The 14,533-nt window shown below is 35.4% G+C and overlaps 3 protein-coding genes across 3 annotated transcripts in view; 2 read left to right on the top strand and 1 right to left on the bottom strand.

Annotated features, from left to right (window-relative positions):
* Positions 170-2,100, bottom strand: LOC105173021 (FAD-dependent urate hydroxylase-like). The gene is made up of 6 exons (XM_011094658.2): positions 1,943-2,100; positions 1,722-1,868; positions 1,557-1,625; positions 1,272-1,449; positions 911-1,136; positions 170-824 (listed from the first exon to the last, which is right to left on the bottom strand). Exons 1-6 carry the CDS (start codon positions 2,017-2,019, stop codon positions 289-291), a joined length of 1,233 nt encoding a protein of 410 aa, XP_011092960.1. The 5' UTR covers positions 2,020-2,100; the 3' UTR covers positions 170-288.
* LOC105173020 (probable protein phosphatase 2C 60) lies at positions 7,727-12,083 on the top strand. The gene is made up of 5 exons (XM_011094657.2): positions 7,727-8,070; positions 8,639-9,096; positions 9,393-9,760; positions 10,102-10,338; positions 11,108-12,083. Exons 2-5 carry the CDS (start codon positions 8,778-8,780, stop codon positions 11,375-11,377), a joined length of 1,194 nt encoding a protein of 397 aa, XP_011092959.1. The 5' UTR covers positions 7,727-8,070; positions 8,639-8,777; the 3' UTR covers positions 11,378-12,083.
* LOC105173018 overlaps positions 12,629-14,533 on the top strand; it is a gene marked incomplete in the record, with an annotated part of 4,388 nt that continues 2,483 nt past the window's right edge. Inside the window, 1 exon segment of the mRNA XM_011094655.2 lies at positions 12,629-14,528. Coding sequence (XP_011092957.2) covers positions 13,929-14,528 — 600 coding nt within the window.

Genomic DNA, 14,533 nt, shown 5'->3' with positions numbered 1-14,533 from the left:
TGAAAAGAAGATGAAGGCACTTGAGGTAGAAATTTGGAAGGAGTGATAGATATATTTGGAGTAGGTGTACAACAAGAACATAAACCAGTATAAACACTACTGTCTTTTAGTATCCAAGTGTATTTCGTATTCCAAATTATAAAAGTTTAGAATAGAAAATGCAACAGAATTTGGAGTAGAAAATCTCTCTCATTATTTTTTAGTTTTAAAAAAACAAACTAATTAGCATTGGGAAGAGAGGCTGTGTGTTCCCATATATGAAGATGAATGCAAATCGCAAAGCAATATCTATGAAGAAACAGTAAGCTTGCCGCAATCAAAACCAGCCTTCTTCAACAGCATCCCAGCCATGAACCTAGCCATTATCTTGTCCCTCACAAAGCTCATCACCACCCCATCACTCTGCTGCATCAAACCAACCATATATGCTGTACTGATGAGATCAATGCTTCTCCACCTTCTCTCCCTTGCAAACTTCTCCAGCCCTTTTTGGATTCTCTGATGCTCCTTCTCTGATGCCTTTTCCTTCAAGGCCTCTGCCAAAACTCGTGCTAAAACGATGCTGTCTTCTAGCGCTGCACACCCCCCTTGCCCCAAGTCTGGTGTCATAGGATGTAAGGCGTCACCAGCTACACAAACACTGTCTTTGCTAATATTTCCCCATAGCAGTTCCCAAGGAAGTCTGAATCTTAATGGTGAGCATACCATGTTCTGTACTTGAGTTTTTTCAAATACTGCCCTTATGTGATCTGAGACTTTTCCAAGCTTGCTCAGTATGAATTGCTTCAACTTCGCTGGATCCTCCTCTACCTCCGTCTCTGTCTCTGCACCATAGTTTCACAGTTGATATGCTTAGAAAAGGAAATTTCAAGAGCAAATTTTTCAGTGTAATAAAGGAACACAAGCGTACCTTGGAGAGGACTAAACGCGAAAAACCAGTAAACTGTGCGATCATCACATGGTATAACACCATATCTAATACCTTTTCCGAAGAATTGCATAAACTTTGGCTCAAAACCATGGCCATTCTCAAAATGCACCAAGCCCCTAACTGCTGATCGGCCCGCGAAAGACGGATTACTGAAACCTAGAAATCTTGCCACCACGGAGTTCACTCCATCACATCCAATCAACACCTAATTACATAAAAAGGATTATTGACTGAATACATATTATGACAAATAAATAGCATGCTTCATTCCTAGCTAGTGATGGGCCGGGGAAGAAATCCCTTGAAAACAAACACATCAATGGTGAATTGTATTTACTACCTTGGTTTGCAGGACAGTTCCATCAGCAAGATGGAGAGAGTTGAAGTGATGATGATGGTCAGTTTCTATATGGACAACCTTGGAGGAAAACCTGATGGTACCCTTTGGAAGTTCACTTTCAAGTGTTTCCAGCAGCACCTTTCTATTCACCGCCCGGAGTTCATGATCACTCTTACCCCTACATGCAATACAGGAACGGCCACCGTCAAATACAGAGACAGACAATCATCAATTATATATTGGTAAATCACAGTACAGAATCACCCATGCAGAAAAATTACTCACCATGAATGTATTGCTGTAAAAGGGAGTTGAGAAGTGGTAAGCCCGGAAATTACTGATGTAGTAATGGTACTGCAAGAACAAGACAGGCAGTAATAATTACATACAGTTGAATCAAAAATAAGAAGAGGAATGTATAAAAAATCCTAACAGCAGCAGCAGCAGCACCCTGTTAGCTGTTTGTGGTTTGAACGAAGGATGTCTCCAAGTCCAAGAGCATCAAGTGCCCTCCAACCGTTGGTCCATATTCCAAGAGCAAATCCACTCGTTCTCAGACTATCTCCCGACTCCACAACCAAACTCCGTATTCCTAACCTATCTTATTACCAAACAACATAAATTAATTTCAAGAAGAACAGGGTTGGTTTTTGTTGAGGAAATGAAAATACCTGTGAAGTCCTAAAGATGTGGCGAGGCCAGCAATCCCAGCACCCACAATCACTACATCTTCCACGCTTTTCTCCATTTCCAAGCTTCTATTGCCTTCTTGAAACACTATATTTACTTGAGATTTATCCACAATGAAATAGATTCATATGCTTATAAGTACAAGCACCAGAAGCAGAAGAGGATGACTTACTTTTATGACACGGCTGCCACTACCTACAGGAATGCATACGTCATTATATGGGTCCAAGAATTATTAATTATATACATATATATATATATATCTACTATTCTACTATTATTAGATACATAAAAGGAAAGGAAAGGAGGTCGACACGTATAGCTTTATTATTCAACATGAAAATTTCTATAATTAGTCGGTTCAAAATTGCTAACATGACAAATATATATATATATATATTATGTGATTAGTATATAATTTAAAAAATAATAATTAATCACATAATATATAAAATATTTCTACATAAAATTAATTTAATTTAATCATATTTAATAGGAGTAAAATTTCCACTTATCAATACTACAAACTATATACATATGTAGGACAAATTTCGTAATGAGCACATGCATTATTGCACGAGGATGCATGTTTGGTTTTGTTGTAAGCGTCTTCAAAATTTTGACTTGTAATAAAAACACCAATTAGAATTGTTGGGGGATTGCCTCAAAATAAATCACCATTCCAAGGATTTGTATTTTTTATTTCAAATTATATTACATATTTTATATATAGAGAATTTGAAAATAAAATAAATAATATAGCCTTTATATACGTGATTCATAAATATTAATTGAAATAGAAAATATAATATAATTTAAAATAAAACAATCAATCCGTGATTATGAGGAGATTACATTACAGTAAAAATATAATTAGGAGTTAATTATGGGATTGAGTGGAGGAAACTATCAAAAGCAAAATACAGGTCACCTAGCAAACGATAAAATAATATTTAAAAAGAATGTGGTGCCTTTTCTTTTGTTTAGTGCTTCCTGCACGCATATTTTGAATAATTACCTAAATACAATGTTGGACACGTGTTGGACACTGATATTTCTTAAACATGCAGATTACTGCATTCAAAAATTTAAATTAAAAAAAAAGAAAAAAAATTGGACATGATGCCGTACACAAATATTGGTGTGTCTAACATATTTTGAATTATTTTTATAATTTAAAAAAAAAATTGGGCTATTTTTTTTTTTATAAAAAGAAATTGACTAATAAAAAATTAAAAGAATTAATTCACTCATCTCAACTAAAAATTTTGAGAAGAAATTATTAAAAGTTGTGAGATGATCATGATGTTTGAATTAATTTGAATATTAAATATTTTTCATTGTATACTTTTTCATAAAAAAATAATTATTTATATATTTGAAGCCATATTTGGTTAAAATATAGATATAAGACATGCTTATTTTATATTTTATTTTGATATTATTTTTATTACATATTTTAATTTTATTAGAAAATTAATAATATATATATTATATAATCATATGAATATTGTATCGTATACTAATTTTTTTATATCATCGTATTGGTGTAATACATCAGAGGTGGTTCCTTTTGACCTCAACCTCGAGAAGATTCGGAATCCAGCACAACTAACAATGTTTGAAAACACTTACTTAGTCTACAAATGGGGTTCCAGAGAGGCCCATAAGTCTGCCGCCCCACTTGGTAGTCCTCTATCAGCCTCCACCCCAAATATGAGACCACCTTCTAACCTCTTCTGATATGAATGATAAATGTGATAATTACACCACCCCACCTAAAGTTTTAATGTAAGTATATGTAAATCTCATGTGATTCAAAAGTTATATTAGTGCCATTAGTCTTTATTTTTATTCAACAAATACATTATTTCCTTGATCAAAATTCATGAAATTTATTGATATTAGTAAAAAAAAAAATAAAAAATAAAAATCCATATTTGGTTCCTTTATTTATTTTAAATAATGTTTTGACATGCGTTAATACATATGAAAAAGAATCTTAAACCTTGTTTGGTGAGAGCTAGCAATTATTAAAAAAAGAGTGTATAATTGATTAGGTATTTGTAGAAAATATAAAAGTGAATGATGTGGGTGCATTCATTGCACAATGTCTAGAATTCCATAACAATAATGAAAAAGGGTGCATTTAATTTACATAATGATAATAATAATAATAGTAATAACAACACTAATCTCCCAACCCACATACTTTAAAAGAAAGAGTTGCGACATTCAAAATAATTAATGCCAATAATTATTATGATTAAATATAAATATTTGCAGAATTGATGTGTGGAATTAATAATCATACATGCTTCAACTATAAAGAATATCATTTAAGATGCTTAGAGCAGCAATGACCTATTCATGTCTGGATATTTGACTATATTTGCTTGGAATTGGATATGTCAGTTACACATACATACATACCTACAAAAACACTTGCAAAACTGCATTTACATGTTATTATTAACATATACACACACACACCAATTAATGATTGAATTATTATATGATTATAAGTAGGTGGTAATGGTATAGGTATATACGTAGGTAGGAGGGAAGTTGCAAACAAGTATTGGGTGTAGATGCAAATTATAGATAGATGGATGGATCCCAAGAATGGGCTCAATTTGGGTTGTTAGGTATGTGTGAATATGTTGTCTTCTTTCATTTTACACCTTTTTTTCTTTTTTTTTTTTAAAAAAAAACTATTAAGTATTGTATATATTTGGATAAATTGTAGCCAACTCTCTCAATGTTTGCCATAATTATATATATATTTTCATTATTTGAAAAATATGGGGTGGTGAGAAATTGGAGAAAGTTATACAATGTGATGAAAATGGGTAAAAGGAGTAAAATGGCAGTGCACTTTCCTGATTTCGGACAATTATTGGAGGAATTTATGGAAGTGGGCGTCCCTACATTAGATCATTGTCCTTTTTCATTATTTCATTTAGTGGGAGAGGAAGGGGCTGAAATTGAATAAATTCTACGCTGACCGACCGATTATCATCAATTTGGTATGATTCAACGCTCCCTCTAATTTACTTATTATTATTATTTCAATAAATCCCTTAATTAAAATTGAGTCCATAATTTCTTTTGTTCCGACATTGTTTGTGTCTGGTTTTGGTCTTGTCCAAAAATAGAGTTTGCTTTCATTATATGATATCTTCAACATACACTTGATAATTTTAATACTTTCATTTATTGTTATATCTATTATTTTTATTTTGTAAAACAACGAGTTTCATAGTTGTAACAGTGATATTTGTCGTGTAAAGAAACGCTACCGACAATTATTGGTAACAAAAAAATAATTCATAAAATTATCATTGAAAATAATTAGTGAATCAACGACAAACTGTTATCACAATAAATATGTTGTTAATTGTAATTTATGCATAATTCATATATGTGGTTTAGTATATATTTTCAGTCATAATATCACCCTTGTGACTAATATCATGTTTTGTCAAAGATGATTTTTTTTTCTTTAGTGAAGAATTGAAATCTTGGACAGGTTTGAAAAAAAAAAAGTTGTTGAATCATAAGTCAAAATTATGAATTGAATGGGTAATAATCAATGTTGGCAAGAAAGGTTGGTGTCAGTGAGACTTAGCTCAATTAAAATTCCATAATTATAAGGTTTGAGTTTGAATCTCATAAATGTGTGGAATAATATTATATTAGAATAATATGTGTTGTTCTATTTTAGTGGTAATTATTAATTAGACTTATTATTTAATATTAATAATTTATATATGATTTTTATAGGTATTGATAATTATTAAATATAAATATTTGATGTTAATAAAGATAATCGTTTTTTTTTAATAAAAAAAAAAAGAAGAAGAAAAAATGTCAAGGAAAGGGAAGGCAATAAGCATTGATGGAAGCGCAAACGTCCACAGGTAATTAAAGGTCGGCTAAGTTGAAATATTGGCCGCCCAACACAAAAAGCCGAGCTTCAGCACTTGCGACCCACCCCACCCCTTCATCTTTACACATTAGCGGTTACCGGTTAGCTTTGTTTTTTTTGTTTTTTGTTTTTAATCCCAATTACTAATATGGTAAATTTTAAATATATTTTATTCTCATTTCAGGTTTTAATAAAAAATAGGAAACTATGATTCCACATGTGAGCATCACTTTATTAAATATATTGATTCAGGCCGCTGAATGATGGGTCGGATCGTAATTTTGAATAGATGTAAGTTCGGTCACGACTCTCCCAAAGCTCTCTATAAGTGGATCCAAAGAACAGAAAAACACGTTAGACTTATTTGAAAAACCCCAATTAAAACCTTCCAATACTTAAGTTAAGAAAAGTGGGGTCGAATGCTACCTGAAAGGCTTAATAAGTCGAAATAGCATTAAATGTACGTACCATAAACATTTACGATTGGTGATGTTTATAGCTTTCTCTACCATATGAGAAGGCTCCACGTGACAATATTTGAAAGAAAACTCGTTAGAAGATCCAAAAATCCACAATCCGAGTCTTTGTTTCGGGTGGGTCGAATCGATGACATTTACATGAATCTTGTCCTCTTTAGTGATTTTTCTTTGATTGAGGAGTATTTTCGTCTTTTTGCTTGTTAGAAGAACTATTACCTTATCATATATTAGTGATGGTGGCACATAATTTTTAGTGAGATAGTGTTTAAATGAGTGAGGACCTTTATTTTTGGGAATTTTGATGAGGAGAGAGTAAGGAGTTTGAAATTGGTGGTATTGAAGCAGTAAACCACCATACCTTAACAATGGATTGATATTAAAGGTTGTGAGTTTGTGTTTGATGGGCATCGGTTTCCTGTGCAATTGGGCTGCTACACTGCCACGTGCAACATGAAATGGACCAATTGTTGATGTTGGTGATTAAAGTATGTTTTGGGTCCAACACAGAATTAAAGGAAGAAAAAACATAATTTACTACTTGTTAAATTAATTCTCACTTCTTAATCCTCTCTATTTTTACTAATTAATAAGCAGTAATTTTTGTGGCAAATGATAGTATATATTTCCACCAATATTTATCATTTTTTTGATTAGCATTTAAATCAATTTATTAACTTAAACTTGATGAACTTTATGAATCAAAACTTTAAACATAAAAGTTAAAAATAGATTGGAGAAGCTTGAGTTTTGAATATTCGAATCTGACCTACTATATATGTCATGAGATAAATAGTCACAAAAATATTTGAATGAGAAAGTGGAAGAAATATTATTTATGGAGAAGTTAATATTATGGTATTTCTCATGATATCAATTATAATTTTGAGTTAGAAAATTTGATTGAATTTACATTTAGATATCTGGTTGTGATTATTATGAAAGTGGAAAAAGAAATAAAAAAACGAAAAACAAAATGTTGAAGAGGGATTTATTAATTTGGAAAAAGAAATGGGGTGTGAGTGAGTAAGCATGAAAAATCCATGCAAATGTTTTATCCAACTTTGATAGCGTGTCTTTTCCACTTTATTTATAATTCAAATAGATATATATAGTTTGTATTCTCTTCTATTGCTTTCATTTTGTAGAAGAAGAATGGTATTAGAGATAAGAAGAGTTAGTGAGTAGTTTGTGTGTGTTTGTTTGTTTTCATTCTCTCTCTCTCTCTCTCTCTCTCTCTCTCTCTAGAAATAGTGAATAGTGAATAGTGAATAGTGAATAGTGAATAGTGAATAGTGAATAGTGAATAGTGAAATGTGAAATGTGAAATGTGAATTGTGTGGAGTGGAGCCCAAAACTGGTCCTCTGCTTTGCTGGCTTTAAGCTCTCCATTGTTGGTTTTTAATGGGGTTTGTCTGCTGAGAGTTTCTCTCCCCCCCCCCCAATCACCATTATACAATACTATACTTGAACTAATACCAACACCACTCTCTCTCTCTCTCTCTCCATTTACTTTCTCTTTTCCATTGCTTTAATTCACTTCTTCCACACCCAAACTTCATCATCTTCTTGTTATTGCCCACCAAGCAAAGTTTGCAGCACTAAGGACAACACATACCACCCCACTTCCAACTTTGGATCCACAGATCTATTCCTCTTCCTCTTTCAGATCTTTCTTCCCTCTCTATCTCCTCCTCTCCAGGTTACTTCTTCACTACCTCTTGTCACCAATTCTTTCTTTCTACTGTTGATTACAGGTTTTGTGATTCGGGTTTTTTTCTTTTTCTATTTTCTTCACTTGGGCTTTCTCGAATTTTAGCAGTTGATCAAACAGTTTTCACAAGCAAAATTAAAAAAAGGTGGATTTTGACTATTTTCCTTTTCAAAGCCTCCCCATCCCCTCTTTTTCCTCGCTGTTGAATTTTCCTTTTTTTTTTTTTTTTTTTTTTTTTTTAAAAAAAAAAAAGGTGGATTTTGACTATTTTCCTTTTCAAAGCCTCCCCATCCCCTCTTTTTCCTCGCTGTTGAATTTTCCTTTTTTTTTTTTTTTTTTTTATTTTTGCGGCGGTTGTTTTCATGGGTTTTCGGGTCATGGTCAGAGATCTATTTCACAATGGAACTCCTTTTTTGTTACCGGTCTTATAGCAGCTATTCTTCGGCTGAATTTTCAACACAAAGTTATAGCATACGTGTCTATTGCTTTTCATTCTGCAATACAAGATTGTTGTTGTTCAAACTCTGATTTTGTTGGTTCCTGTTTTTGTTGCTAGACTCCTATTGCGCCTAGTATCTGCTTTATTGAGGAGGAAACTGATACATGATTATTCGACCGAGTTGTATTTGTGCCCAAGTACCTCAAGTGTTCATTAGATGTTGATGATTTGGAGGGTGGTTTGGGTGAGATGAGGGATGTTATCAGGGTTGATGAACTTTTTGCGGGCCTGTTTTCGGCCGAGGGCAGATCGACATGTTCACACCGGTTCAGATGCTAGCGGTCGTCAAGATGGCCTTCTATGGTATAAAGACTCGGGGCAACATTTCAATGGAGAGTTTTCAATGGCTGTTGTTCAAGCAAATAATTTACTAGAGGATCAGAGTCAGCTTGAATCTGGCTCTCTCAGCTCAAGTGATTCAGGACCATATGGCACTTTTGTGGGAATTTATGATGGGCATGGAGGTCCCGAAACCTCGAGGTTCATAAATGATCACCTCTTCCAACATCTAAAGAGTAAGTTAACTCTAGTCAGTTAAATGCTAATTTGTCACGGGAAAAAAAAAAACATTGGTTGAGATCTTATGATGTCAAAGCTAATTTATGGTATGTGTTATCCAATACAAATGATTACATATGTGAAGCAAATAGGGTATCACTCTCAAGTTTTGACTTCTTATTTCGCCAATGTTTCTTCTAGTGTTTAATTTGAAACGTGGAGGATGAATAATGGTGGAAAATATGACTAGTTTACGGGATTCTCTTAGTTCCCAAAGTTGTCGTGGGTTGATTTCTTATTCTGGATTGTGCAGGGTTCACTGCAGAGCAGCAATCTATGTCTGTGGAGGTCATTCGTAAGGCATTTCAAGCAACTGAAGACGGCTTTTTCTCAGTTGTCAGCAGACAATGGCCCTTGAAGCCGCAAATTGCAGCAGTTGGCTCTTGCTGCCTTGTTGGAGTCATCTGCAGTGGCACTCTTTATGTTGCCAACCTTGGCGATTCCCGTGCTGTTCTAGGGAGGCTCGTCAAGGCTACAGGGGAAGTACTTGCTATTCAACTCTCAGCAGAGCATAATGCAAGTTTTGAGTCAGTGAGACAGGAGTTGCAGTCTCTACACCCTGATGACTCGCAAATTGTAGTTCTAAAGCATAATGTATGGAGAGTTAAGGGTCTTATACAGGTAGGTTTGTCATTTCTCAAGCAACCACTTGGATGATCTTTTTCCTGAAGACTTTTGAAATGTTCCCTTTCTGTTGCGTCTTAGATAGAACTTCAGAAATTAATTATTGTTTACTACTCATGCTCATACCAATTGAGATCAAAGGAACAATCAATATCCTCATGAGTTTGTTGTTACGCATATCTCACAGACTTTTATTGAGAGTAGCCTCTTGTATGCTGTGAAACTATTAATTGTTCAGATACTAATTTGCAGCCTTTGGGTTTCTTTTAGTCCACACTATATAATTCATGTGCTTTGGGTCTCTCGCTGTAGAGTTGACACGAGTATGTTGTGTACAGATCTCAAGGTCAATTGGAGATGTGTACTTGAAAAAGGCTGAATTCAACAGGGAGCCACTATATCAGAAATTTCGACTTCGTGAACCTTTCCAAAGACCGATTTTGAGCTCAGAACCATCGATAACTGTGCACCAGTTGCTGCCTCATGATCAGTTCATAATATTCGCATCGGATGGCCTTTGGGAGCACCTTACCAACCAAGAAGCAGTTGATCTAGTTCAGAATCATCCACGCAGTGTAAGATATTTAATACTAAAATGCATTAGCAGATTCCTGATAAGAACTTGTACTGCTGTGCCACGTTCTTGAGATTTTATGTTTCAATTGTTGTGAAGAGTCAGCAGACTGGTATAGCTTATTATTATTTTTGCTCTGTCTTTTATAAGTTCGTGAAAGTGTAGCTCCCCATCACAAGTATCAGCTGTAGCATGGTATCACAACTGGCTCTTAGGTTATTTGTTGTGATTGTTGCTCTCAATAGCAAACAGTATTTGCTGATTCGAACAGCTATTTGTTGCCCAGTCACCTCTCTTCATATTGATAATAATAATCTTCTTAATATATTGTAAGTAGTTATCATCAAGGAGTTTGATAATGTACTTTTACATGTTACTCACCATCAAAGCAAGGACTGGCATGATTAAATTGATTTCTGGTTTCAAGATAAGATAGTATGATTAGCAGTTTTAACTCCAAGTCAGTATAATGATCAATACTGCGGAAAAAGAAAGAAGTCTCTGCTGGATGGTTTGCGTTATCCGAATTCCAAATGAGAAGTAGATTGAAAAATGAGGTACATAGAACGCATTATGAGCTACTTAAAGTATCATGTCTTCGAAAAGTAGAAAAAATTGTTATTATATGTATCTGCTGTTCTTTTGTTGATTTCCCTTTCAACAAATGAATAACTTACCAGTTCTTGATACTTGATTCTCCTATCCCTGAACCAAGGATTTGAGTCCTTGAATGAGATAGTGATCCAATTATGTTTCCCTTGATCACGCAGGGTAGCGCGAGGAGACTAGTGAAAGCAGCATTGCAAGAGGCAGCAAAGAAAAGGGAAATGAGGTACTCGGACTTGAAGAAGATTGACCGTGGGGTTCGTCGTCATTTCCATGACGACATCACAGTGGTTGTGGTGTTTCTCGATTCACACCTTGTGAGCCGGGCAAGTTCCGCCCGGGGTGCCAACGTATCCGTCAAAGGAGGCGGCATAAGTCTTCCTCCCAACAGTCTGGCGCCTTGCACCACACCAATGGAACCCGTCCCAACTTGACACTGCTGTCTCTAATGTTTTGTACCTCTTGTTACCACCCTCCTCCTGTGAATACAGGTAGGCTCTTGAAAGATAAGAGCAGCCCTTGAATTCTTTAATCTATACTGTAACTGTTAACTGAAGACTAGTACTTGGGATAGTTCCATAGTCCCCAAGGAGAGAAACTGGGAAAAGTCGAGCTTCAAGGTGACAATTATCGTAGTTACGTTTTTCTGGGCAGATCTTTCTAGTCATGTTATTGCACATGTTACCTCCTTTATTTGATCAAGAATTCACTTGTGTAAATCCTGTTTTATTTGAGATGAGTTTAGCAGATTACAGGTGAAAGTGGAACAAGTTTTGTGCGTTTTTCTGCTTATTTTTTGTTGGGTCGATGCGGTGTGATGATGGTAGCACTTTCTGAGCATCGTAGACTCTAGAGAATGGATATGGTGGTGCAGCAGCAGAGCGAGGTCTGGGAATGCTTTCTTTTCTTTTTTATTTGTTTACGTGACTCAGGCGCGTGTACTGCTACTTGTTTTGTAAATAGAAATTACAAGCTCCTGCCCATCAACACCCAACGACTTGCAACCGTTGGGATTATTTTTACTCTAATTCAAATTGGGAGACATGAGTTTATAAACAATTTTTAATTGGAAAAGGGAGATGTATCGTACTAGAAATAAAAAGTATAGCTAATCCAAATTCGAACAATACATACCTGTAAGAGAGATGGTTGTGAGTTACGGCCCATCTCAAGCTGTGGTTTCTTGTCTTTTCATCTCTTTATGATGATGATTTTGAATATGAGACTCTGTGTGTGTGTGTGTGTGTGTGTCTCAGGTATATTCTCACAAGTCACAATCCCATGGAATGCCCTTCGCTCCGGTTCAATCATCATTTTTCTTTGTACTCAACACATACACCCACACCCACGCTCCAATTCACAATTCCCCCAAACACACTCTCAGTTTTAGTACCCAAATTGGTATAATTCAGATCTTCCCTTACCTTTTGGCGTTGCATTAATAAGTAATTGACATGTGTTTATTTTAAAATTTTACGAAAAATTCAAAAATATAATTATATATCATATATATTTGGATACAACACTAAGGTCAAGCGATTGCTATCGCTTTTAGACTCCATTTATTTTGCATATAGGAATAATTGAGTGATAGGATAAATTTGAATTATACGTGTGATAAAAGAATCTAAGATGAAACATAATATATTGTTTACCTTTGCCCTAAACCCATTTTCAATTGAAAACAGGTTTGGCCTTATAAGGTGTAAAATTGAATATAGATGTCAATTCCAAGTTCAAGCCCTAAATTGCATTTATGCGAGGGCGAGGGAGAAGGTTAAAGAAGGCGGGGGCTGATAATTTTGTTATTCAGACTAATAATTCCAAGTAAATGGAGTACACCACATACCAAACTAAGAAATAAAAAATCTTACATAATTTTGATGTGTGTCTTAACCTTTTCACAGAGGAATCTTTGGAGGATGGTAATTTAGTTTATCTTCTCACAATCATATCACCAGTACTAAAACACACATTACGTATTTGAGTGGAGTAGTAACAAATTTCCAAGATGTTTTCTATGTGCAGGGACGCAATGGCCATTTTGATATTAAAGCAGCAGCAGCTACTGCATGACAGTCAAGTCATCTACTAGTTAATGCTGAATTAAGAGCAGCCTATAAACTCACAACAGACATCCACTATTCCTCTTCTTTGTAGTAATTACGAGCTTAGCTGTTAACAGAAACCAAACAATGACATTATATTGTCAACTGAACACCTCCTCTCTCTCTCTCTCTCACACACACACACACACCCCAAAATGACCAGTAGGACTGAGCTCAATGTGGCTCCCAGTGAATTCTGTGCTAAATTTTACAGCTGCTGACTGACTTGTATTTCTTTCTCACTCTTCCTCAGATGGGAATTGGAATTTAATTTTTCACAGGTTGTACTCCACACTTCACACACACACAATTCTGTAGAGAAAAACCGTACACACTCACTTCACATTACCAAGCACAAGAATGCCATCATCTCCTCCTCGAGCCCCGACCCTACTTAACCACCATCCTCCCCCAATGCAAACACCTTAGATTCCTCCCTCTCTGCTTCACGACTATTACCATCTTTCAACTCTGTTAATCTGGTGAAATATTATCACATGCCTTCATTGTGTTGCACAAGGCAATGGTAAAATCATAACAATAAAGCCGTGTATCTTTTCACTTCTCTTCACAGGTTTTCTCCTACCCCCTTGAGCGTATGAACATCTCTTTTCTTAGCAAAAGAGATGGCTATATGGGTCGTTTTCTGTAAAGCCATTTTTGTCTCTGTGGGCAAAATCCTCTTTGAATCATCTCTAAGAGGTTGAAATGTTTTTCCTCTAAATCTCTTAAAATACCTGTAAAAGTCTGGAGAAAAAAATGTATCTTGGCAAAAGACCACCAGTTTTATCAGTTCCAGGCATATTTGAGCCACCTTTCTTGATGTTGTAGCCCACCTTTTTAGAGCTGACCCAAGCTCCCTCATTGAAAAAGAAACATGGGATGCGTGGCCTCAAGGCTACTAGTAGAAGAAGAAGAAGTAGTTTCCATCTGTAGAGAAAGGAAAAATCAACTCAAGTTAGCTGTGGAGAGAAGATATGCTCTGGCAGATGCACACTATAGGTACTGCCAATCCTTATTTGGAGTCTCTGCTGCCATAAATCTCTTTGTTGCTCGCCATTCTTCACCTCCTTCACCATTTTACATCACTTTCCCTCCCCTTTCTCCACCACCCTGTACTCCCAAAGAAAATGTGGTTTCTAACCCTTTGTTTCTTCAGCAAACCCCTTCTGAACCCACCAAGGAGGCCATTGTTTGTGAGTCATGCAGTAGTTCCACTAGTTCAGACTATTCTGAGGAAGACTGCAAGGAGAATAACCAGAAAGTAGAACAAGTATGTGGGTATTTTTACATGGATATGCCTGAGGCAGTGGCTTCACCTTCACCTTCACCCCAGAGAGATTTTGGGTGGGATTTCTTTAACCCTTTTGCCAGTGCAACAAGGTCAGAAGTAATTAGTGTTTATAATAGGATTTCTGAGGAGGATTTGAGGGTGGTGAGAGAACAAGAAGGCATCCCAGAACTTGAAGATGAAGAAAAGGA

Source organism: Sesamum indicum, linkage group LG10 (assembly GCF_000512975.1).
Source record: "Sesamum indicum cultivar Zhongzhi No. 13 linkage group LG10, S_indicum_v1.0, whole genome shotgun sequence".
Taxonomy (NCBI): domain Eukaryota; kingdom Viridiplantae; phylum Streptophyta; class Magnoliopsida; order Lamiales; family Pedaliaceae; genus Sesamum; species Sesamum indicum.
The sequence above is the reverse complement of the archived record's forward strand: the minus strand, read 5'-3'. Positions and strand labels throughout refer to the sequence as shown.

Excerpts from the sequence above, each read along its gene's own strand:
- LOC105173021 (XM_011094658.2), bottom strand. The coding sequence starts at position 2,019 with ATGGAGAAAAGCGTGGAAGATGTAGTGATTGTGGGTGCTGGGATTGCT. Across the intron at positions 1,450-1,556 it reads TTTACAGCAATACATTCATG|GGGTAAGAGTGATCATGAAC; the intron begins GTGAGTAATTTT and ends TATTGCATGTAG. Across the intron at positions 1,137-1,271 it reads GAACTGTCCTGCAAACCAAG|GTGTTGATTGGATGTGATGG; the intron begins GTAGTAAATACA and ends TTATGTAATTAG.
- LOC105173020 (XM_011094657.2), top strand. The coding sequence starts at position 8,778 with ATGTTATCAGGGTTGATGAACTTTTTGCGGGCCTGTTTTCGGCCGAGG. Across the intron at positions 9,097-9,392 it reads CCTCTTCCAACATCTAAAGA|GGTTCACTGCAGAGCAGCAA; the intron begins GTAAGTTAACTC and ends TGGATTGTGCAG. Across the intron at positions 9,761-10,101 it reads GAGTTAAGGGTCTTATACAG|ATCTCAAGGTCAATTGGAGA; the intron begins GTAGGTTTGTCA and ends TGTTGTGTACAG.